Source organism: Lucilia sericata, unplaced genomic scaffold (assembly GCF_015586225.1).
Source record: "Lucilia sericata isolate MDLA Ls3-8-SP2 unplaced genomic scaffold, ASM1558622v1 Contig001196F_arrow, whole genome shotgun sequence".
Taxonomy (NCBI): Eukaryota; Metazoa; Arthropoda; class Insecta; order Diptera; family Calliphoridae; genus Lucilia; species Lucilia sericata.
In genome coordinates this window covers 111,648-135,724 of record NW_023995160.1, presented here as the reverse complement: position 1 = coordinate 135,724, position 24,077 = coordinate 111,648, and the positions used below count along the sequence as shown (strand labels likewise).

The following is a 24,077-nucleotide window of genomic DNA, read 5'->3' as shown; positions in this document are numbered from 1 at the left end:
ACTTGTCTTCCACAACATTTTCTATAGAAAATCTTATCTTCCACAACATTTTCTATAGAAAAACTTGTCTTACACAACATTTTCTATAGAAAAACTTGTCTTACACAATATTTTCTATAGAAAAACTTCTCTTCCACAACATTTTCTATAGAAAAACTTCTCTTCCACAACAATTTCTATAGAAAAACTTCTCTTCCACAACATTTTCTATAGAAAAACTTCTCCTCCACAACATTTCTAAAGAAATTCTTCCATTCAACAATATTTTCTATAGAAAATCTTCCATTCCACTCAATTGAAAAATGAAACTTTCCATTTCCTTGCTTTAAAAAAAAAACTCAACAATAAATATTTTATTTGTTCATCAATTCCTTAACTCTATTTTATCCTGCTTCAACAGGAATGGATACTGCTCCAACACCTCCTTTTGTTCGCGCATATTTTTCACCACTCCTGCCAAATTCCAACCATGCCTCAGTAAAGCATTTTCCACTCCAAATTTACCATGTCGTATACATCTTAAGGCGGAACAGTGGGCCACCGATTTCAATTCTATGCCAATTTCATTGATTAATGTGGCCAAATACGCCTCCGTCTCATTGATGGCATGTATTTCTAAAGTAAAGTTAGGCTTTTGAAAGTCAATCAGTTTAATGCCATAAATAACAGGTTGACTATTATTGGCCGGCCGGATAAGACCTTTGCAAGCTATTTCATAGGCTGCCTGTGACTGCATATCCACACCACACAGCTCGAACATTTTACGTTGATGGGAGGCTTGTAGGGAGGAGGCCAGAGCACTTAGGCGATCTGCTTGAACATGCCTATAGTTGGCTTTGCAAATAACATGAGAATCGGGTAAATGTGTTTCAGTGGCTATACCCAGGCGCCCGGTAACATGATAGGCTCTTAGCGGGCGATTACGTTGGATGCGCATGGATTGCCTTAAACCTTTATTGAGGCCGAATACTAAAAGATGGGAAATGTTTAAAAATATGTTTTTAAGTTTTGTTTTCGTAAAACCTTACATAACACCCCACTGGTGTGTACACCCAAAGAGGCCACAGGACTGCAACGTATATCTTCTATTTCATAGCGTGGACCGGTGCTCAAAACACTTTCCGCTAAATTTAAATTGTTTATTTTGCGTAAAATGGGATCTGCTGCTCCTCCTGACTCCAGTAAAGGGGTTTGTGGCCTTTCAGGCTCTTTGTTAGAGTCCAAGTCATTTAGATCTGTGGTAATTGTAGAATTTGTAAAGGTTTTCTGTTAGCTTTTTATAAAAATTGCGACTTACCTCGACAAATATTATGTAAAATTGCAGATTTAACATGTTTCACTTTCATGCCAGCCGGTTTATAGACATTTATTAAACCATTTAGGTGTCGGAATACTAAGGAGGCATCTTGAACTTTGGTTAAAGACATATTTTAGGCCAAAATTTGTGGTTTAAATAAGGAATTTTTTAAAAATTGTAATTTTAGTTAAAGGATTTCTCAAAATTTTTGTTTTGTTTTTAAGCAACAGCTGTGTTTACATTCGCTAAATAAGGTGATGCCATATCATACCAAGGAAGAACAAAGGAAATGTTTAGCAAAATAAATACTTTTTTTTAATTATTTTAAAGAATTTTAGTTTTAAAAGTTTTTTTGTACTTGAAATTGTTCATTTTAATATCTATTTTTATTTCTTTCAGTTATTTTTTGTGTTTTATTTTTTGGCGATTTTTTTACTTGTACTTTGTTTTTAAGTGTTTGTTGGGCAACCTTGTTTGTGGCTGTGTTTAGTTGTTTTAAGTGATTTTATAAACAAGAGAGAGTAAACAGCTGTTTGTTTTTTTGCTGCTCTTAGCTTAGCACGTGTATTTTATTCTCTGTTTATAGTCGTTAACAATTGTTTTTTCGGGAAATTTCATAAATTTTTTAAAAATTAGTAAAAATCTAAGGCAGACAATATGAAGTGGACCACAGCGAATGTTAAAAATCCGAACTATATAGAAAATCATGAAATTTATGTGGGCACTCAAACAGGTTCCTTTAAAAGTAAGTTTTTCTTTAAATCCAATCAAATAAAACAAAAATTATTAATATTTTTGTTACAGAGCTAACACCAGCCTACCAGGAGAATCCTTTCCAACAGAGAAATCTACAAAATTTATCCGAATTAACTAAAGAATCCCGCATAAGCGCATTGGCCTTTGCCAATGAAAATAAATCGGAAATTTTAATAGGACGTCATCAAAAGACCGTACAAGTCCATTCGGTACGCACAGATCAACAACAATATTGTGTGGATTTTGAACATGCTCCCGTAGTGGGTTTGGCACGTTTTGATAATAGTATAGTGGCTGGTTTTAGCAATGGCCAGTTACAATGTTTGCCCGTTAATGAGGAAGGAGTAGATTCGTCTTTACATGGTTTTTCTTTAGACAAAGTGGGTGATGATATGGCTCATTTGAGACAGTGTTCGGTAGAACGTAATTTAGTGGCCATAGGTGGTAAGGGTAGACAAAATAACTTAAAAGTCTTGGATATGGCGGCCGAAGGTAAACAAGTGTTTTCTTCGAAAAATTTACCTAATGACTATTTGCAACTGGAGGTGCCGGTGTGGGATAGTGATGTGGGTTTCATAGACTCGCCTCATGTCTTGGCCACCTGTTCACGTTATGGTTATGTGCGTGTTTATGATACACGCAAGCAGAGACGACCGGTTCAGTTGTATGCCACAGAAGATCAAATGAGTTTTACTGCCCTAACAGCCAGAGGAAATTATATTTATACCGGCACCACTATGGGAGCCATGAAGGTAAGAAAATATAAATTTCTTCTATAAAACTAAAATTGCAACTAATTTTTCCTTTTATAACCATCCAGGCCTTTGATATACGCCGCATGAAGAATTTCGTTCATACTTACAAAGGTTTTACGGGCGGTCTTAGTGATGTTTATTTGGATGTTTCGGGCAAACATCTGGTTACCGCCTGTTTGGATCGTTATGTTCGTGTACATCATGCCGATACTTGTGTGCTACTGTATCAATGTTATGTTAAGTCTAAAGCTTCTCGTGTACTCTTACGTGAATCTTTGGAAGATCCTAATTCAAATGAAAATGATAAAGAAGCTGAAGATGATGAGGATGTAGATCAGACTAAATCCAAACAAAAGAAAAAGAAAAACTCTAAAGCAGAAGAATCGGAGGATGAAGAATATGAGGATATGTTTGAGAATATGCAAACGATATGGTGAGTCCAATGAGAAAAGTACAAAAGATAGAAAATATTTAAATGATTTTTTTTTGGAATTTAGTGACACTGAAAAGGATGATGAGGAGGAGGAAGAACAGGAAAGCAAAGAAGAATTGGAAGCGAAAGAGGAGAAAGAAAGTAAAACTGAAGATGCTAGTGATGACTCCAAAAAAGCTTTAAAACGAAAATCTTCTTTGAAAATTGTCAAGAATAAAAAGAAAAAGAATTGAGGTTCTTTAAATAATTTAGTTAATATTTTATGTTTTATTATTTCTTTTAAGAACGATTTCTGATCCTTTTATTGCATTAAAACTTTGCGCATTTTAAAGTTTACGGCCAAACGATAAGTACAATAGTAGAAAAATTCCACCACCGAAACCATGCTGAGGCCCAGACAAAGATTGAAAACGCCACCTAAGTCAGCTGCAAGAAAGAAACAAATGATTTTTTGATTGTTCTATAGACTGGTCTAGTTCTGATCTGTGGATTGGGCGATAGACTGATCTATAGTGTGATCTAGAGGTCGATCTATAGACTGGTCTATAGAGTGATCTATAGACTGATTTATAGACTGATTTATAGACTGATCTATAGACTGGTCCATAGATTGATTTATAGACTGATCTATAGACTGGTCTATAGATTGATCAATGCACTGGTCTATAGACTGATCTATAGACTGGTCTATAGACTGATCTATACAATGGTCTATAGACTGATCTATAGACTGGTCTATAGACTAGTCTTTAATCTGGTCAACAGACCCCTCTATACACTGATCTATAGACTGGTCTATAGACTGATCTATAGATTGGTCTATAGACTGATCTATTTACTGGTCTACAGACTTATCTATGCACTGGTATATAGACTAATCTATAGACTGATCTATAGACTGATCTATATGGTCTGATCCAAAGACCAATTTCCAGGTTTTATGCTGTCCTATATCCTTATATGTAAATTACATACACAACAAACCAATCCAAGACATGACGGTGACCTTATGAATGGCGGGTACTACTTGTTTGGCCAAATAAACCCGGACAATAAATGAGTCCTTAGTAAAGTTTGTATAGGAACTATAAGAATAAATTTTGAAGCAAAATAAAAAACAATTTCTATTCCAACAAGACATCACTTACTACAAAGAACTAATAGAATAATTATGCAGCAACAGATCCGTTTTATAGGCCAAAGTCGAATAAGTAACATCATAACAATTGGGCAGACATTGATCACATTTGGCGCTTTTAAAAGTGTCTGAAAATGTTTTCGTATTAGAAATTCAAAATACTTTTCTTTTGGAATAACTAACCATACTCATCCGAATAACACATGGAATCGTTAAGTTTACACTCATACTCTGCCTTGCCATTGGGCAAATGATAAGGTTGACATTTACATTTCTGCATAATGAGTTGACTTTGACAGGCCACCAGACAGGAGGCCTGACGATAACTACTTAAAGCTACATCGTCTGAAATTAAACAATCACGCTTACGTTCGGATAACTCTAAGACCTCCTTCGAGGAGCTTTGCACGGTGGGAGAAATCTCAACAAAACTTTCCGAATTTGAGGTAATGGTAACTGAGGTGGTGGACTCGGTAACAAAATCCATGGGATGATGGACCAACACGATTAAACCCGTAGAAAGATTACGTTCCGAACCCTCGACTCCAATGAACATAAGACCACCATCGACCCCGAAAATATTAGAGGAAAAGGGTACATAGGACTGATTACGAGGATTATAGTTGAACGAACAACATGGTCCCAGATAAGAAGTGGTGGGTATAAAAGATAAATATTCATGATTTTGACGACAGGGGAATTCATGACCGCCCCAAAAGCAGCGCTTAACAAAATCATCACAACTGGCACAGACCTGCATGGCGGCCTCATAGAGAGTAACATTATTGAGGCGCAAAACAGCATCGGTAGTTTCATAGGCAGTATTATTGTTATTGGGCGCCGTCCAGCCCTGATCGGTGAAGGCATTGAGATATTCAAAACCAGCGGCCACTTCCTCGATATTATATTTGTCGGGTATATCTCTAAATAAAGAAAGTTATAAGGAATTTGGAAAACTTTTTCATTTTAAACCACAACTTACAGTGTTCGTATATAACGCCTAACACGCTCCATATTCACCACTTTGGGTGAACAAATAGTCACCCCCGGAAAGGCCACATCGGTAATGGGTAAATCATTTGATATAGTATTCAATATAGGATAAGAATAGAACTTCAACCACAGCTGCAGGGATAAATAAACTCCACATAGGAATAAAATAATCATCACTGAAGACCAGCACCATCTAAAATCATTACAAAACTTAAAAAACTAATTTAAACTAAAAAATCCTTCAACCCACCTCGATATACCCTCTGTACGATGTCTCCGCAGTAACCAGATACCACTTACTCTCGTACGTCTGGTATACTCCCAAAATGTATCATCTATGGCCGCATGTAAACAACTCCACCAGCTAGAACACTTTTTCTCAGCATCTTTTTTCGTTTTACTGTTTAAAGGCATTTTCTTCAAGGTTCTATTTATTTTAACCCCCCCAAAACAAGAGAACCAAAAAACACTTGCTTGTTGTCTGTATCCTTGAAAGACTGAAATTTATTTTTGAAATTCAATTCCCTCTAGAGTAATTATATATGAAAGTGTTTGGTAGTACGTCCGTTATAAATAAAGCTTATTAATTGATTTATTTCATATAGTTTTAATTACAAATTAGTATCAGTGTCATTATTAACAATTACTGGTTTTTGGAATGGTTTTATTTTTTATGTGTTTCCTTGATTGGGAATTTGGTTTTGTTAATTGCAATACGATATGGGTTTGGTAAGGGTTGAGGTTGCCGCATTTTTTTTAAGTTTCAGGTAAATAATGGATAAAATATATTTATTGTCAAGTAAACAATATTTTTAATTACTGAAATAATGAGATAGACGAAACCAAAGAATAGACTATAGTCTGGGCAATAGAATACTCTACAATCTATCGGGCTGGAGAGTAATGTATATACATATGTATGTATATTTCAAAGTCCAGACAAAAGTGTAATCCAAACTATATTCTATTTCATCAAGACTATATACTAAAGTATTGATTAGACTACAGACCAGAATTTAAAGTAGACTAATTGCTAGACTATATACTAGACTATAGACTAGACTAGTGTTTAGTCTAGTAGTTAGTCTAACTACTAGTCTATAGTCTAGTCTATAGTCTAGTCTATAGTCTAGTCTATAGTCTAGTCTATAGTCTAGTCTAGTCTAGTCTAGTCTAGTCTAGCCTAGTCTATAGTCTAGTCTATAGTCTAGTCTATAGTCTAGTCTATAGTCTAGTCTATAGTCTTTTTTTTTTTTTTTTTTTTTTTTTTTTTTTTTGTATAGTGGAGGAGGAAACCTTACATAGGTCCCATAAAGGGTATGTCGGATTCCTACCGACTAAAACCACCTCCATCGTCAACACCACACTCCGCGGAACTGCCACCAGGTACTACTTCGCGGGGTGGTCAGCTTTGACGCTGAACTTCCTTAACTCTCAGAGTTCGTCTCCTAGGCCACGTTCTGGGCCTTGCGAATAATCTCTGCATCTCGCAGAGCTATATTTATTGAAGTTATGTACATGTTCACCAATGACCAGTTATGTTCTGATTTTAGAATTGCTTCTATTATATTGTCTGTCCTTATTTGTTCGCCAATGCACGATTCCAACCTGCTTCGTAGTCCAGAGAATTGTGGGCAATTAAAAACGACATGTTCTACTGTTTCATCTAGATCTGGGCATTTCGGGCATCTTGGTGAGTTGTCATGGCCAAACCGGTATAAATAGCTCCTATAGATACCATGTCCTGTAAGGAATTGCGTCAAATGGTAGTTCAGCTCACCATGGCGTCTATTTATCCATATATTGATGTCTGGGATTAGTTGAAAGGTCCATCGGCCCTTACTTGTACTTTCCCATCTCCTCTGCCATTCCCTCATAGTTTTCTCCCTTTCTATCCGGCTTATTTCCACCTTTGGGATATGTGGGTTTCTAGATTTCTCTTCGTAGACAGCCGATAGTTCTTTGGCTGCTAAGTCCACAGGTATTATGCCCGCTACTACATTTGCTGCTTCTGCAGAAATTGTTCTGTAACCACTACATACTCTTAGGCAGCTTCTTCTATGTATTGCAGAAATGTTTTTTCTAGATGCTTCAGATATTGCGCATTCCCAAATTGGTGCTCCATAAAGAATAACTGAGTTCGTTACCCTTGAAATTAAAATTCTTCTACTCTGTCGTGGGCCACCGATGTTTGGCATCATTCTTGCTAAGGCATTTGATACAGCTGTTGCTTTCTCACATGTATATTCTATGTGTTTCTTAAAGTTTAGGCGATCGTCAACCATTATACCTAAGTATTTAATAGATTCAGACGATTTGATTTCAGTTGTCCCCACAGTAAATGAAAGAGTCTCCCTCTTCCTCTTTCCGCTTATAAGCACTGCCTCCGTTTTATGCTCTGCAAGTTTCAGATTCATATCTTTCATCCAATTTCTAATAATTGCAATTGATTCGTTCGCATATAACTGGACTTCATTCAGGTGACGTGCTCTGACAAGGATTGCGACGTCGTCTGCGAATCCTACAACGGTCGCTTCTTCTGGGATTCTTAAGTCAAATATGCCATTGTACATAATATTCCACAGGAGTGGTCCTAGGACTGATCCTTGTGGGACACCTGATGTAATATTATACGATTCCGTACCATTGTCAGTTTCGAACCACAGTGTTCTTTTTGAGAAGTAATCCTTTATTATTGCAATAAGGTATTCGGGGACATTAAGAGATCTTAACGAGGAAATAATGTGTTTCCATCCCGCAGAATTAAAAGCATTTTTAACGTCTAGTGTAATTATGGCACAGTAATATCTATTCTTGCCTTTTCCATTGATTGCATTCTTAGCTGTTTCAGTTACGAAATTCACTGCATCAATTGTTGATCTAGCCTTTCTAAATCCATATTGCCTATCCGATAGCCCACAGGTTTCTTCTACTGCCTTTAACAGTCTCGTATAGACAATTCTTTCCAAGCATTTGCCTAAGGTGTCAAGTAGACAGATTGGTCGGTATGATTGTGGTTCACCTAATGTTTTTCCTGGTTTTGGTATCAGAATTAGTTTTTGTTTCTTCCAGATCTCGGGGAATTTCCCCTCTCTGAGACTTCTGCTGAACAGCCTGGTAAAAATCTCTGGTCTTGCTTTTAGAGCGATCTTTAAAGCCCTATTCGGAATGAAGTCAAGGCCTGGTGCTTTGTTATCGCCAATCCTTGCACAGAGGTTTATTATTTCCTCCTCTGTCACTTCTATCTCGCCTTGTTGCACGATTGAATACGGCTCTGAGTACGGTTCTCCTTCCGGGAATAGAACTGATACTATTTCTCTAATAAGGTTAGGGCATGTTATTTGGGCTGACCTCTTCCCCTTTAGCTTTGACATTACAACTCGATATGCGTTACCCCAGGGATTTGCATCGGCTTCGTTGCATAGTTCTTTAAAGCACTCGGATTTACTACGTCTAATGGCTTCTTGTAGGCCTTTCCTGGCTTCGTGATATATTTCCCTTTTAGCTATGAAGTCTGGTCTGCCTCTGCTTCTTTGGTATTTTCTTCTACTTCTCAAGCATTCGCTTCTAAGGGCTGATATATTATCATTCCACCAGTAGTTTTCTTTCCTTCTATGGTTTGATCTCTTTCTTGGCATGGACGCATCACAAGCCATCTTTAGTGCTGCTAAGACTTTTTCTGCCATATCGGATACCGGGCCATTTTCAATTTGCTGGTATGAAAAGGTTTCGGTAAAGGCTTCTTCATCGATCTTATCTTTCGCCCATCCTTGAAATTTAAATTTGTCTGATACTATACTCAATGATGTATTAGGATTAATTGTGAAAATTACAGCCTGATGGTCACTGTGAGTATAGTGTTCGCTAACATACCAATCCATTTCTTTTGATAAACTAGAGCTCACGAAGGTTATGTCGACTACTGACCCATAACCAGCTCTCCGAAAAGTGTGTGCCTGTCCTTTGTTTGCTAGAATCACGTCAAGTCTAGAAAACGCGTCCAGAAGTATTTTGCCTCTTTTGTTTGTTCTTTGGCTACCCCAATCTATTGCCCATGCATTAAAATCACCTCCTATGACAATTGGATTATGCCTATTTGCGTCGTTCACTAGGTTGTCTATTATTTGCTCGAATTCATGTTGTGGTATATTAGGTGATATATAGCAGCTATATACGAATATTCCACCGATCTTAATTCTTACGAAGCCTTCTTGTAAATGGTGCATACCTTTCTCTATTGCTTTGTTGCCGCAGGCCCACACTGCTGCTTTACCTGTTGAATCACTTTCCCAAACATTTCTCTCAAGGTTTTTGTACTGCTCGCAAACAAGGGCGACGTCAATTTGTTGTTCACAGATGGTCTGTTTTAATAGCTCCTGCGCTGCACTACAATGGTTTATATTAAGCTGAATAAACTTCATTTGTGTCTGGAACTTAACGCCTTTCTAAATATAGGACATCTATAGCTACCAGCATTGTGCTTTAGATCCGTATTCCCTCCAGCTTTACATAGCATGCAGTTCGGCTCGGCCTGACAATCCCTCACTAAATGCCCATCAAGTCCACACCTTAGACACCGATTCGATCTATCTACGTCAGATTTACAGAATCTTGAAATATGGCCAAATTCCAGACACCTAAAACACTTAGTGAGTGTAATGGTTTCTCTTATGCGACACATAGACCAACCAATTTTGATCTTTTTTAGCTTGAGGGCTTTCATTGCAGCTTCTGTTGGGAGGCTAATTTTAGCTGATTGAGTTCCTCCATAGGTCTTTCGGAGGGACTTAACAATATTTTCTCTTAGATCTGGTATACCTAGCGCTTTGGAAAAGGATTGACATATTTCTAACTTTGTAGTGATATCATCCATATCTTTACATTCAATAACAATCTCATCTATTCGTGTTTTTACATCCACTGATCCATCCAAAGATGTTTTAATTTTTTCATTAAATCTTTCTGCTAGGTTTTCGCTTCCAGACTTAAGTTCTAAAAGAAGGTCCCCTTTCTGGGTTCTTCGAATTTTGTTTACCTCATCACCTAGTTCTTTTAGTTCAGGGTCTGCCCTAATTTTCTTTAAAATATCAGCGTAAGAGATATCGTTTTTGGCAGATATTATCATAGTATCTGGCCGAGGCTTGCGGGATCTCGTATTCTTTTTCTTCTTAACTATAGCCCATCCGGCTTCTAGGTTATCCGACTCTGGCTTTCTACTAGGGAGTTCTTCTAGTGGAGTTAGTGTTGTCCTATTTTGTGGAAGGCTTTGCTTCAGTCTTTTCGGCGTCGGCATTTTTGGAGCTGTTTTGTCTTCTAAATTTCTTTTCGATTCCCTTTTGGACGGCCATGCTATTGGTGATGTCTGCATGGACTGTTCCACTTCTTGTCGTGGTGATGTCTGCGTGGACTGTTCTACTTCTTGTCGGTATGTCATATTTATACCATTACGTAGTTCTTCTCTTGTTTTATTATACATAGCTCGGATTGCGGTCAATTGATCTTTAATGGCATTGTGTACGTTGTTTTTGGGTTTTACAAAGTCCATCAAATCAACAATTAAGTTCCCTAAAAGGCAGAATGACTCTGAAGGCTGTGCATTATCACTAATTGCCTCTTCTTGAGTCGTGTTTTCTTTGCTGCTAGTAGTTTGCGGTGGAGTTCTTTTTGTAGCCGCACTTCTTTGGAAAGGGTTTATTTGATTTTTCCCACCTTGATTTGTAGTACCACTGCGAGAAAAACTGCTCACTGGAGTAAAATAGTGTTCCTGTCCACCAATAGGTTGGTCGCTATTTTCTCCCCCTTTATTGCACTCCTTCTGGTGATTGTTGCTTGTAGCATTATCTGTTACCTTAGCCAAGCTTACCGGGGTAACATTGCAGGCGCTGGATTTCGACGACTGGTAGCCTGCTCGCGCACTACCCAAAGCCGCCGGTACTGGGGTCATTACTCCCTGCACCGTAATTGAATTTTCCTTATTAAACTTTTCCATGTTTGTTTTGTTATTCCGGGATCCTACCCGTAGCGTTTTTGACCTAACCGCCAGGATATTGATTCGCAGCCGCCCCTTACTTGGGAAACAGACGCTGACCAGAGAGCCGTTCAATATGAAACAGACGCTTCTGGGTTTAAATATGACTAGAGGAACCACGAAGACGTCACTCTTCTAATTACACCTCTCTAGAGGGTACCTCTTGTGGGGGATGCTTACTTACTGGCGGCATCTAATCGCCATGTCACAGAATCGTCATTAGGCTCATGTAACCTTTTTCTAGCACGCCCTCGAATTCTGCCGCTCATGGTCGGGGACTGCTTATCTATCGCAGCTGGCCTACATATTTGTAGGTCGTTCAGCTATCCGCCACCTGCTGACCCCGATAGTAGCCAGAGCCACGGCCCTAGTCTATAGTCTAGTCTATGGTCTAGTCTATAGTCTAGTCTATAGTCTAGTCTATAGTCTAGTCTAGTCTATAGTCTAGTCTATAGTCTAGTCTAGTCTATAGTCTAGTCTATGGTCTAGTCTATAGTCTAGTCTATAGTCTAGTCTATAGTCTATAGTCTAGTCTAGTCTATAGTCTATAGTCTATAGTCTATAGTCTAGTCTAGTCTAGTGTAGACTAGTCTAGTTTAGTCTATAGTCTAATCTATAGTCTGGTCTATAGTCTAGTCTAGTCTAGACTAGTCTAGTCTAGTTTAGTCTATAGTCTAATCTATAGTCTGGTCTATAGTCTAATCTATAGTCTGGTCTATAGTCTAATCTATAGTCTAATCTATAGTCTAGTCTATAGTCTAGTCTATAGTCTAGTCTATAGTCTAGTATATAGTCTAGTCTATAGTCTAGTCTATAGTCTAGTCTATAGTCTAGTCTAGTCTAGTCTATAGTCTAGTCTATAATCTAGTCTATAGTCTAGTCTATAGTCTAGTCTATAGTCTAGTCTATAGTCTAGTCTATAGTCTAGTCTATAGTCTAGTCTATAGTCTAGTCTATAGTCTAGTCTATAGTCTAGTCTATAGTCTAGTCTATAGTCTAGTCTATAGTCTAGTCTATAGTCTAGTCTATAGTCTAGTCTATAGTCTAGTCTATAGTCTAGTCTATAGTCTAGTCTATAGTCTAGTCTATAGTCTAGTCTATAGTCTAGTCTATAGTCTAGTCTATAGTCTAGTCTATAGTCTAGTAGTCTATAGTCTAGTCTATAGTCTAGTCTATAGTCTAGTCTATAGTCTAGTCTATAGTCTAGTCTATAGTCTAGTCTATAGTCTAGTCTTAGTCTAGTCTATAGTCTAGTCTATAGTCTAGTCTATAGTCTAGTCTATAGTCTAGTCTATAGTCTAGTCTATAGTCTAGTCTATAGTCTAGTCTATAGTCTAGTTCTATAGTCTAGTCTATAGTCTAGTCTATAGTCTAGTCTATAGTCTAGTCTATAGTCTAGTCTATAGTCTAGTCTATAGTCTAGTCTATAGTCTAGTCTATAGGTCTAGTCTATAGTCTAGTCTATAGTCTAGTCTATAGTCTAGTCTATAGTCTAGTCTATAGTCTAGTCTATAGTTCTAGTCTATAGTCTAGTCTATAGTCTAGTCTATAGTCTAGTCTATAGTCTAGTCTATAGTCTAGTCTCTAGTCTAGTCTATAGTCTAGTCTATAGTCTAGTCTATGTCTAGTCTATAGTCTAGTCTATAAGTCTAGTCATAGTCTAGTCTATAGTCTAGTCTATAGTCTAGTCTATAGTCTAGTCTATAGTCTAGTCTATAGTCTAGTCTATAGTCTAGTCTATAGTCTAGTCTATAGTCTAGTCTATAGTCTAGTCTATAGTCTAGTCTATAGTCTAGTGTATAGTCTAGTCTATAGCCTAGTCTATAGTCTAGTCTATAGTCTAGTCTATAGTCTAGTCTATTTCTAGTCTATAGTCTAGTCTATAGTCTAGTCTATAGTCTAGTCTATAGTCTAGTCTATAGTCTAGTCTATAGTCTAGTCTATAGTCTAGTCTATAGTCTAGTCTATAGTCTATCTAGTCTAGTCTATAGTCTAGTCTATAGTCTAGTCTATAGTCTAGTCTATAGTCTAGTCTATAGTCTAGTCTATAGTCTAGTCTATAGTCTAGTCTATAGTCTAGTCTATATCTAGTCTATAGTCTAGTCTATAGTCTAGTCTATAGTCTAGTCTATAGTCTAGTCTATAGTCTAGTCTATAGTCTAGTCTATAGATTTACTATATTCTTGTCTAGTTTAAATGTTACTTTAATTCTAATTTTCCTTATTAATTAATCCACTCAAATCAAAACCATGATTACAAATTATAACAAATTAACACATTCATAAATTTATGTCCCCTGATACAAGACTATCTATGACAGTTAATAAATATATCACAATACTCCTTCATTGTTGTCCTTTTTACTTACAGAATAGAAAATGACAACAATTATTAGAATAAAAATATTTACACACAGTCATTAGAGGGTTCAGACAGGGGCAAATGAGGACATTTAAATACTATGAGCAACACATACAAATGTTCTTAGTAACATATGTATGTAGAATGGTTAGAATTAAGTATATATAAATATTAATAAAAACATATTTACATGTTTAAATAAGTTTTATTATTTATATTACTTTCTCTTACTAACTGACCGCAAAAGAAACAATGTAAAGGAGTTTTAAGCAGGAAATTAAGTGCAATGATTCGAGGTCATATGACAATAAAATCTCGAACTAAAGGTCCATATAATTCCTTTAGTTACTATAGTTTTTCATTTCTGTCGTAGTGTTAATCACAGTAATATTTCTTTCGTAAAAGTCGCCCACTCTCTTTGCTCTTGACAAGATTCTCAAGAAAGAAAATTTTCTAACGGTACTTACAATATTATGAAGAATAAACAATGGCGGACACCATCTTCTTTTTCCTTTTTATTTACACTCTTTTATGGTCTTGTTAATTGACATAATACTTGTCTCTTTTGTGTTTGTTTATAGTTCGGGAGGTAAGTGTGGGAGCATATTTGCTTTAATGGCTGGACAGTGGAGAAAAAGTTATTCAAAAAACATATAATTTATTAAAAATTTTATAAAATCTGTTGCCAAATTGTCAAATTTTATAAAAATTATCAACTGATAGTACCACAATCCGACTAAACTTTTAGAAGATTTCAAAATGAAATATACTCCACTGTACCCTGTCCTTTTAGGTCCTTAAGTTTAGTGATGTGTAAGTGTTAGTTCTTTAGAATGAGTCTGATAATGAAATCAAAATAAATGTTTGTTTCTCGATATAAGGCAAATAATGTCAAGGCAGTACTGAAAAGGGTTTGCCTTTAAGATTTCAAAATTAAAGGGAAATTAATGAAATTTTTTCAAATCTAAAATTGTTCTAAAATTTTGAAGAAATTCTAGAATTTTAAATAAATTTATAAAAATTAAAGATCTAATAAATCTTTAACAAGAAGATTTTTACGTAGTTCCCCCTCCTAATTTCCTTAACAAAAACCCTATCTGCCATTATTATTTAATACTTCTTGTAGGACCCAGATTACTTCTTTGTTTTTTTTTTTTTGTATTTGTTCTTTTGTGGCATAAACAAATATAAATTAATAATAGTAATTATAAGAAAATACAAGGACTACTAACAGTTACTGTAGCTAGTTTCCATAGGCTATAGTAATGTTACAAAATTGTGGTCATCTGGCTGTAAGTATAAAAACATTAAGTTATAAATTTCTGGAGAAAAAATTTTAAAAATTGAGATGTATTTTATATCAACAAGGCTTGAACAGAAAATAGAAACTGTAAAGTCCAAAATATATACTATTCTGTAGTCCTGGACTGTTCTATAAAACAGACTATAGACAATTCTATAGTCCAGACTATAGACTGTTCTATAGTCCAGACTATAAACTGTTCTATAGTCCAAACTGTAGACATTTCTATAGTCCAAACTGTAGACAATTCTATAGTCCAGACTATAGACTGTTCTATAGTCCAAATTGTAGACTGTTCTATAGTCCAGACTATAGACTGTTCTATAGTCCAGACTATAGACTGTTCTATAGTCCAGACTATAGACTGATCTATAGTCCAGACTATAGACTGATCTATAGTCCAGACTATAGACTGTTCTATAGTCCAGACTATAGACTGTTCTATAGTAAAGACTATAGACTGTTCTATAGTCCAGACTATAGACTGTTCTATAGTAAAGACTATAGACTGTTCTATAGTAAAAACTATAGACTGTTCTGTAGTCCAGATTATAGAGTGTTCTATAGTCCAGTCTATAGACTATTCTACAGGCCAAACTATAGTCTATTCTATAGTCCTATGGTCTATTTTATAGTTCAGACTATAGTGTATTCTATAGTCCAGACTATAGTCTATTCTACAGTCCAGACTATAGTCTATTCTATAGTCCAGGCTATAGTCTATTCTATAGTTCAGACTATAGTCTATTTTGTAGTCCAGACTATAGTCTATTCTAAAGTCCAGATTATAGTCTATTTTATAGTCCAGACTATAGTCTATTCTATAATCCAGACTATAGTCTATACTAAAGTCAAGACTATAGTCTATTCTACAGTTCAGACTATAGTCTATTCTACAGTTAAGACTATAGTCTATTCTATAGTCCAGACTATAGACTGTTCTATAGTCCAGACTATAGACTGTTCTATAGTCCAGACTATAGACTGTTCTATAGTCCAGACTATAGACTGTTCTATAGTCCAGACTATAGACTGTTCTATAGTAAAGACTATAGACTGTTCTATAGTCCAGACTATAGACTGTTCTATAGTAAAGACTATAGACTGTTCTATAGTAAAAACTATAGACTGTTCTGTAGTCCAGATTATAGACTGTTCTATAGTCCAGTCTATAGACTATTCTACAGGCCAAACTATAGTCTATTCTATAGTCCTATGGTCTATTTTATAGTTCAGACTATAGTGTATTCTATAGTCCAGACTATAGTCTATTCTACAGTCCAGACTATAGTCTATTCTATAGTTCAGACTATAGTCTATTTTGTAGTCCAGGCTATAGTCTATTCTAAAGTCCAGATTATAGTCTATTTTATAGTCCAGACTATATTCTATTCTATAATCCAGACTATAGTCTATTCTAAAGTCAAGACTATAGTCTATTCTATAGTCCAGGCTATAGTCTATTCTACAGTTCAGACTATAGTCTATTCTATAATCCAGACTATAGACTGTTCTATAGTCCAGACTATAGACTGTTCTATAGTCCAGACTATAGACAGTTCTATAGTCCAGACTATAGACAGTTCTATAGTCCAGACTATAGACTGTTCTATAGTCCAGAGTATAGACTGTTCTATAGTCCAGAGTATAGACTGTTCTATAGTCCAGAGTATAGACTGTTCTATAGTCCAGACTATAAACTGTTCTGTAGTCCAGACTATAGACTGTTCTATAGTCCAGACTATAGACTGTTCTATAGTCCAGACTATAGACTGTTCTATAGTCCAGACTATGGACTGTTCTATAGTCCAGACTATAGATTGTTCTATAGTCCAGACTATAGACTGTTCTAAAGTCCAGACTATAGACTGTTCTATAGTCCAGACTATAGACTATTCTATAGTCCAGACTATAGACTATTCTATAGTCCAGACTATAGACTGTTCTATAGTCCAGACTATAGACTATTCTATAGTCCAGACTATAGACTGTTCTATAGTCCAGACTATAGACTGTTCTATAGTCCAGACTATAGACTGTTCTATAGTCCAGACTATAGACTGTTCTATAGTCCAGACTATAGACTGTTCTATAGTCCAGACTATAGACTGTTCTATAGTCCTGACTATAGACTGTTCTATAGTCCAAACTATAGACTGTTCTATAGTCCAAACTATAGACTGTTCTATAGTCCAAACTATAGACTGTTCTATAGTCCAAACTATAGACTGTTCTATAGTAAAGACTATAGACTGTTCTATAGTAAAGACTATAGACTGTTCTATAGTAAAGACTATAGACTGTTCTGTAGTACAGATTATAGACTGTTCTATAGTCCAGTCTATAGACTATTCTACAGGCCAAACTATAGTCTATTCTATAGTCCAGACTATAGTCTATTCTAAAGTCCAGACTATAGTCTATTCTAAAGTCCAGAATATAGTCTATTCTATAGTCCAGACTATAGTCTATTCAATAGTCGAGTTTATAGTATATTCTATAGACCAGACTATATTATATTCTATAGGCCAGACTATAGTCTATTCTATATTCCAGACTATAGTCTATTCTGTAGTCCAGTTTATAGTCTATTCTATAGTCCAGGCTATATTCTAGACTTTATTCTGTTCTATTGTCTAGATGAATGTATATTCTATAGTCCAGACTATAGTCTATTCTATAGTATATTCTTAAGGCCAGACTTTGGTATGTTGTTTGGTCAATAAGAAGTCAGTTGTAATTAAAATAAATTATAAAAATTTTGATTGACATTTTGTTTTGTTTACTAATTCTTAACATAAATAGAGTTGAGTGACGCATGTCAAATGTTTATGTCAAAGTAGACAATTGTTATTAAAAATTAATTAGTGAAAAATTGCTCTAGGTACGAACTTCGTACTACGAGGTATATTTAAATCTAATAAAATCTTTTTTATCTTTTCCATTGCATAAAAAAGTAAAAGAAATGAAAAGAAAAGAACTAATCACCTTGTTGACATTAATGAACAAAGATTTTAATTTTAAATAGTATTAAAATTAACAAGAATAATAATAATACATATTACTAACTAGAGTAAACCTATTTCCTGGAATTAATAAAATTAAATTTTATTTAAACTTCTTATGGTCTTGGTCTTTTGTTTGTTATTGTTGTTGCTGTATTATTTAACACAATTAAGCATGGTTCGTTGTTTTCCTTAGCTTGTAGTGGAACTTCCTTTTACAGATTTGTCGTTGTATTTCTGATTCCGCCTGCATGTACGTCTTGTTTTAATTCATTTTAAAAAACCAAACCATCCAATAACCTGACCTTTTCCGCAACGTTGGCCAAGAAACGTTTTAATTTTTTTACTACTTGTTTTGTTTTCTTGATTCCTTTTTTGATTTTTTCCTTATATAATATTTTATTCATCTTTTGCTGTTTCAATTTTCTTGATTCTACTGCATTTGATTGTTGCTGGTAAATTTACCCAAAGCATTTCTATAGGAATGACCATGTTGTCCCTGTTCATATACCATTGTAGGTTTTAAATTAAATATTTGTACCAAGGAAACCTTAACTACTACTGTTTATTTATGAGCCAAGGGACAATTGTGTTTAATTCTTTGGACAGAGATTTGTTATTTTGTTTATTTATTTTAAATAAATTTTAGTTGTTTTTTTTTTGTAAATTTAAACAAAAGGTTTTTCTTTTTGATTTAGGAAACTTTATCGTTTAGCTAATCTTTCTAGGAAACGATGTAAACATTTTTAAAAAGGGTATTTAAAAGGTAAACAATCTTTAAAAGAATATAAATTATATTTGTTTTTCTCAGCTACATTAGTTTAAAATATTAAAACAAATAAAAAAATCAAAAGATAAATAAAAGATAAATTTCAAATGAAAAAATGTGTTTCGAAATAAATTTGAATAATATTAAAGTATGGCAAAAGTTTTTATCTTATTTGAAAGGTTATTCTACAAGACAATAGACAATAAAATCGACTATATCCCTAAAACTATAGACAAGACAATAGTTCAGACTATAGACAGCACTATAGAATAGTTCAGACTATAGAAAACAAACTACTCAATAGTTTAAATCAGTTCTAGTTCATTTCGAGTTTCGTTCAGTTTCAGTTCTAGTTCTAGTTCAGTTCTAGTTCAGTTCTAGTTCAGTTCTAGTTCAGTTCTAGTTCAGTTCTAGTTCAGTTCTAGTTCAGTTCTAGTTCAGTTCTAGTTCAGTTCTAGTTCAGTTCTAGTTCAGTTCTAGTTCAGTTCTAGTTCAGTTCTAGTTCAGTTCTAGTTCAGTTCTAGTTCAGTTCTAGTTCAGTTCTAGTTCAGTTCTAGTTCAGTTCTAGTTCAGTTCTAGTTCAGTTCTAGTTCAGTTCTAGTTCAGTTCTTGTTCAGTTCTAGTTCAGTTCTAGTTCAGTTCTAGTTCTAGTTCAGTTCTAGTTCAGTTCTAGTTCAGTTCTAGTTCTAGTTCAGTTCTAGTTCTAGTTCAGTTCTAGTTCAGTTCTAGTTCAGTTCTAGTTCAGTTCTAGTTCAGTTCTAGTTCAGTTCTAGTTCAGTTCTAGTTCAGTTCTAGTTCAGTTTAGTTCAGTTCTAGTTCAGTTCTAGTTCAGTTCTAGTTCAGTTCTAGTTCAGTTCTAGTTCAGTTCTAGTTCAGTTCTAGTTCAGTTCTAGTTCAGTTCTAGTTCAGTTCTAGTTCAGTTCTAGTTCAGTTCTAGTTCAGTTCTAGTTCAGTTCTAGTTCAGTTCTAGTTCAGTTCTAGTTCAGTTCTAGTTCAGTTCTAGTTCAGTTCTAGTTCAGTTCTAGTTCAGTTCTAGTTCAGTTCTAGTTCAGTTCTAGTTCAGTTCTAGTTCAGTTCTAGTTCAGTTCTAGTTCAGTTCTAGTTCAGTTCTAGTTCAGTTCTAGTTCAGTTCTAGTTCAGTTCTAGTTCAGTTCTAGTTCAGTTCTAGTTCAGTTCTAGTTCAGTTCTAGTTCAGTTCTAGTTCAGTTCTTTTCAGTTCTAGTTCAGTTCTAGTTCAGTTCTTGTTCAGTTCTAGTTCTAGTTCAGTTCTAGTTCAGTTCTAGTTCAGTTCTAGTTCAGTTCTAGTTCAGTTCTAGTTCAGTTCTAGTTCAGTTCTAGTTCAGTTCTAGTTCTAGTTCTAGTTCTAGTTCTAGTTAGTTCAGTTCAGTTCAGTTCTAGTTCAGTTCAGTTCTAGTTCTAGTTCTAGTTCTAGTTCTAGTTCTAGTTCAGTTCTAGTTCAGTTCTAGTTCAGTTCTAGTTCAGTTCTAGTTCAGTTCTAGTTCAGTTCTAGTTCAGTTCTAGTTCAGTTCTAGTCAGTTCTAGTTCAGTTCTAGTTCAGTTCTAGTTCAGTTCTAGTTCAGTTCTAGTTCAGTTCTAGTTCAGTTCTAGTTCAGTTCTAGTTCAGTTCTAGTTCAGTTCTAGTTCAGTTCTAGTTCAGTTCTAGTTCAGTTCTAGTTCAGTTCTAGTTCAGTTCTAGTTCAGTTCTAGTTCAGTTCTAGTTCAGTTCTAGTTCAGTTCTAGTTCAGTTCTAGTTCAGTTCTAGTTCAGTTCTAGTTCAGTTCTAGTTCAGTTCTAGTTCAGTTCTAGTTCAGTTCTAGTTTAGTTCTAGTTCAGTTCTAGTTCAGTTCTAGTTCAGTTCTAGTTCAGTTCTAGTTCAGTTCTAGTTCAGTTTTAGTTCAGTTCTAGTTCAGTTCTAGTTCAGTTCTAGTTCAGTTCTAGTTCAGTTCTAGTTCAGTTCTAGTTCAGTTCTAGTTCAGTTCTAGTTCAGTTCTAGTTCAGTTCTAGTTCTAGTTCAGTTCTAGTTCAGTTCTAGTTCAGTTCTAGTTCAGTTCTAGTTCAGTTCTAGTTCAGTTCTAGTTCAGTTCTAGTTCAGTTCTAGTTCTAGTTCAGTTCTAGTTCAGTTCTAGTTCAGTTCTAGTTCAGTTCTAGTTCAGTTCTAGTTCAGTTCTAGTTCAGTTCTAGTTCAGTTCTAGTTCAGTTTCTAGTTCAGTTCGAGTTCAGTTCGAGTTCAGTTCTAGTTCAGTTCTAGTTCAGTTCGAGTTCATTTCTACATCATTCATGTTTCTATAAACTGTTAGCTTTGTATGTTAAAGCTCCTTATTTATGTACTTTTATAAAATACAATTATGTTTTCTTTACAAAAAATATTATCAACTGTCCCCTAAGTACCTTAACATATGATATACATATGTACGTATGTAACCCAAACATGCCCATGCTCCTGCCTGCATGTGCATGATTACTTTTTAAATAACAAGGCATACAATATGTATGCTATGAGTATGGTCATCCAATAAATTGTATACAAAAGGATTTATGAACAAATTTTCCAACATTATTATTAAAATGTATAAATTGCCTGTTAGATATGGGAAAACACAAACCTTGTTTCTATGTGGAAAATTTCAAGTGCTTGCAACTTGTGTAATATGACAACTTTATCAAAAATGAATAAAAATTACATGACATTTGAAAATTGTATTTATAATAAAAAGGGCGTAAATTTTATTATGTCATATTGTCATATTTTGCTACATAGACACACTTGTATGTAGTTTGTTTTTCTGTGTAGCAAAATATGACAATATGACATAATAAAATTTACATTAAAAACTCTGTGTTGTCTGTCTATCGGTCTGGGCCAGGTTTATTCATGCATGCCAACATGTTAGACAATATTTATATTTGGTATTTAAAAAATAAAACTCATATCAAATTTGCAGGGATTTTATGAGCAGTATATACTTAGTATGCGTGTTCACATGTGTTTCTTATCTTTAAAATGGAAAGTTATTTACTATTGGGCAAATGAAAGGAATATAATGAGGGGTGACTAGTGGGTAATCACAGGTTTGGAAAGCATGCAATAGAAACTAAAACCTCAAACAGTGATTGTTAAGAAATGTTTTTAGAATTTAGACTAAAAATGAAACACACTAACTAACTAACTAACTACTAGACTAGACTATAGACTAGACTATAGACTAGACTATAGACTAGACTATAGACTAGACTATAGACTAGACTATAGACTAGACTATAGACTAGACTATAGACTAGACTATAGACTAGACTATAGACTAGACTATAGACTAGACTATAGACTAGACTATAGACTAGACTATAGACTAGACTATAGACTAGACTATAGACTAGACTATAGACTAGACTATAGACTAGACTATAGACTAACTATAGACTAGACTATAGACTAGGACTATAGACTAGACTATAGACTAGGACTATAGACTAGACTATAGACTAGACTATAGACTAGACTATAGACTAGACTATAGACTAGACTATAGACTAGACTATAGACTAGACTATAGACTAGACTATAGACTAGACTATAGACTAGACTATAGACTAGACTATAGACTAGACTATAGACTAGACTATAGACTAGACTATAGACTAGACTAATAGACTAGACTATAGACTAGACTATAGACTAGACTATAGACTAAATAGACTAGAACTGTAGACTAGACATAGTAGTTAGACTAGTAGACTTAGTAGTTAGTTAGTTAGTTAGTTAGTTAGTTAGTTAGTTAGTTAGTTAGTTAGTAGTTAGTTAGTTAGTTTCGTTAGTTAGTTAGTTAGTTAGTTAGTTATGTTAGTTAGTTAGTTAGTTAGTTCGTTAGTTAGTTAGTTAGTTAGTTAGGTTATTAGTTAGTTAGTTAGTTAGTTAGTTAGTTAGTTAGTAGTTAGTTAGTGTTGTTTGTTTGTTTGTTTGTTTGTTTGTTTGTTTGTTTGTGTTGTTTGTTTGTTTGTTTGTTTTGTTTGTTTGTTTGTTTGTTTGTGTTGTTTGTTTGTTTGTTGTTTGTTTGTTGTTTGTTTGTTTGTTTGTTTGTTTGTTTTTGTTGTTTGTTTGTTTGTTTGTTTGTTGTTTGTTTGTTGTGTTTGTTTGTTTGTTTGTTTGTTTGTTTGTTGTTGTTGTTTGTTTGTTTGTTTTGTTTGTTTGTTTGTTGTTTGTTTGTTTGTTGTTGTTTGTTGTTTGTTTGTTTTTGTTTGTTTGTTTGTTTTGTTTGTTTGTTTGTTTTTGTTTGTTTTTTTGTTTGTTTGTTTGTTTTTGTTTGTTGTTTTGTTTTTTTTTGTTTGTTTTCTTCTTGTATAGCTAGGCTCTCTAGGCTAGACTAGACTATAGACTAGACTATAGACTAGACTATAGACTAGACTATAGACTAGACTATAGACTAGACTATAGACTAGACTATAGACTAGACTATAGACTAGACTATAAACTAGACTATAGACTAGACTATAGACTAGACTATTGACTAGACTATAGACTAGACTATAGACTAGACTATAGACTAGACTATAGACTAGACTATAGACTAGACTATACACTAGACTATAGACTAGACTATAGACTAGACTATAGACTAGATTATAGACTAGACTATAGACTGGACTATACTAGACTATAGACTAGACTATAGACTAGACTATAGACTAGACTATAGACTAGACTATAGACTAGACTATAGACTAGACTATAGACTAGACTATAGACTAGACTATAGACTAGACTATAGACTAGACTATAGACTAGACTATAGACTAGACTATAGACTAGACTATAGACTAGACTATAGACTAGACTATAGACTAGACTATAGACTAGACTATACGACTAGACGAGACTAGATGACTAGACTATAGACTAGACTATAACTAGACTATAGACTAGGACTATAGACTAGACTATAGACTAGACTATAGACTAGAACTATAGACTAGACTATAGACTAGACTATAGACTAGACTATAGACTAGACTATAGACTAGACTATAGACTAGACATAGACTAGAGTTCTAAATAGACTAGACTATAGACTAGACTATAGACTAGACTATAGACTAGACTATAGACTAGACTATAGACTAGACTATAGACTAGACTATAGACTAGACTATAGACTAGACTATAGACTAGACTATAGACTAGACTATAGACTAGACTATTGATAGATTATGTAGTGTTTATGAAAACTACCAATTTTTACCTGCA

General features: G+C 34.7%; 3 protein-coding genes across 4 annotated transcripts in view; 1 reads left to right on the top strand and 2 right to left on the bottom strand.

Moving 5' to 3' along the window:
• Window positions 1–315: 315 nt before the first annotated feature.
• LOC119610448 (mitochondrial mRNA pseudouridine synthase Trub2-like) lies at window positions 316–1,603 on the bottom strand. Its single transcript, XM_037965659.1, has 3 exons — window positions 1,298–1,603; window positions 1,029–1,235; window positions 316–969 (listed from the first exon to the last, which is right to left on the bottom strand). The coding sequence occupies exons 1-3, from the start codon at window positions 1,425–1,427 to the stop codon at window positions 365–367; spliced, it is 942 nt and encodes a 313-aa protein (XP_037821587.1). The 5' UTR covers window positions 1,428–1,603; the 3' UTR covers window positions 316–364.
• A 226-nt stretch (window positions 1,604–1,829) lies between these two features.
• LOC119610446 (WD repeat-containing protein 74-like) lies at window positions 1,830–3,497 on the top strand. Its single transcript, XM_037965656.1, has 4 exons — window positions 1,830–2,042; window positions 2,102–2,805; window positions 2,874–3,241; window positions 3,306–3,497. Exons 1-4 carry the CDS (start codon window positions 1,955–1,957, stop codon window positions 3,472–3,474), a joined length of 1,329 nt encoding a protein of 442 aa, XP_037821584.1. The 5' UTR covers window positions 1,830–1,954; the 3' UTR covers window positions 3,475–3,497.
• A 38-nt stretch (window positions 3,498–3,535) lies between these two features.
• Window positions 3,536–24,077, bottom strand: part of LOC119610447 (pickpocket protein 28-like) — a 35,413-nt gene continuing 14,871 nt past the window's right edge. The window contains exons 2-7 of one of the 2 annotated variants that reach the window (XM_037965658.1): window positions 5,623–5,869; window positions 5,362–5,565; window positions 4,563–5,302; window positions 4,390–4,507; window positions 4,217–4,326; window positions 3,536–3,667 (exon numbers count right to left, since the gene is read on the bottom strand). In XM_037965658.1, coding sequence (XP_037821586.1) covers window positions 3,543–3,667; window positions 4,217–4,326; window positions 4,390–4,507; window positions 4,563–5,302; window positions 5,362–5,565; window positions 5,623–5,786 — 1,461 coding nt within the window. In that variant the 5' untranslated portion in view covers window positions 5,787–5,869 and the 3' untranslated portion in view covers window positions 3,536–3,542. Of the gene's footprint in view, window positions 3,668–4,216; window positions 4,327–4,389; window positions 4,508–4,562; window positions 5,303–5,361; window positions 5,566–5,622; window positions 6,108–24,077 lie in introns of those variants that run through there. The other variant, XM_037965657.1, reaches the window with a different exon arrangement.

What these genes read in the sequence shown, in the direction of transcription:
- LOC119610448 (XM_037965659.1), bottom strand. Translation starts at nt 1,427, where the DNA reads ATGTCTTTAACCAAAGTTCAAGATGCCTCCTTAGTATTCCGACACCTA. An exon ending in TTTACATAATATTTGTCGAG is followed by an intron (nt 1,236 to 1,297) that starts GTAAGTCGCAAT and finishes CAATTACCACAG; the next exon opens with ATCTAAATGACTTGGACTCT. An exon ending in ACACACCAGTGGGGTGTTAT is followed by an intron (nt 970 to 1,028) that starts GTAAGGTTTTAC and finishes CCCATCTTTTAG; the next exon opens with TATTCGGCCTCAATAAAGGT.
- LOC119610446 (XM_037965656.1), top strand. Translation starts at nt 1,955, where the DNA reads ATGAAGTGGACCACAGCGAATGTTAAAAATCCGAACTATATAGAAAAT. An exon ending in TCAAACAGGTTCCTTTAAAA is followed by an intron (nt 2,043 to 2,101) that starts GTAAGTTTTTCT and finishes TTTTTGTTACAG; the next exon opens with AGCTAACACCAGCCTACCAG. An exon ending in GAGAATATGCAAACGATATG is followed by an intron (nt 3,242 to 3,305) that starts GTGAGTCCAATG and finishes TTTGGAATTTAG; the next exon opens with TGACACTGAAAAGGATGATG.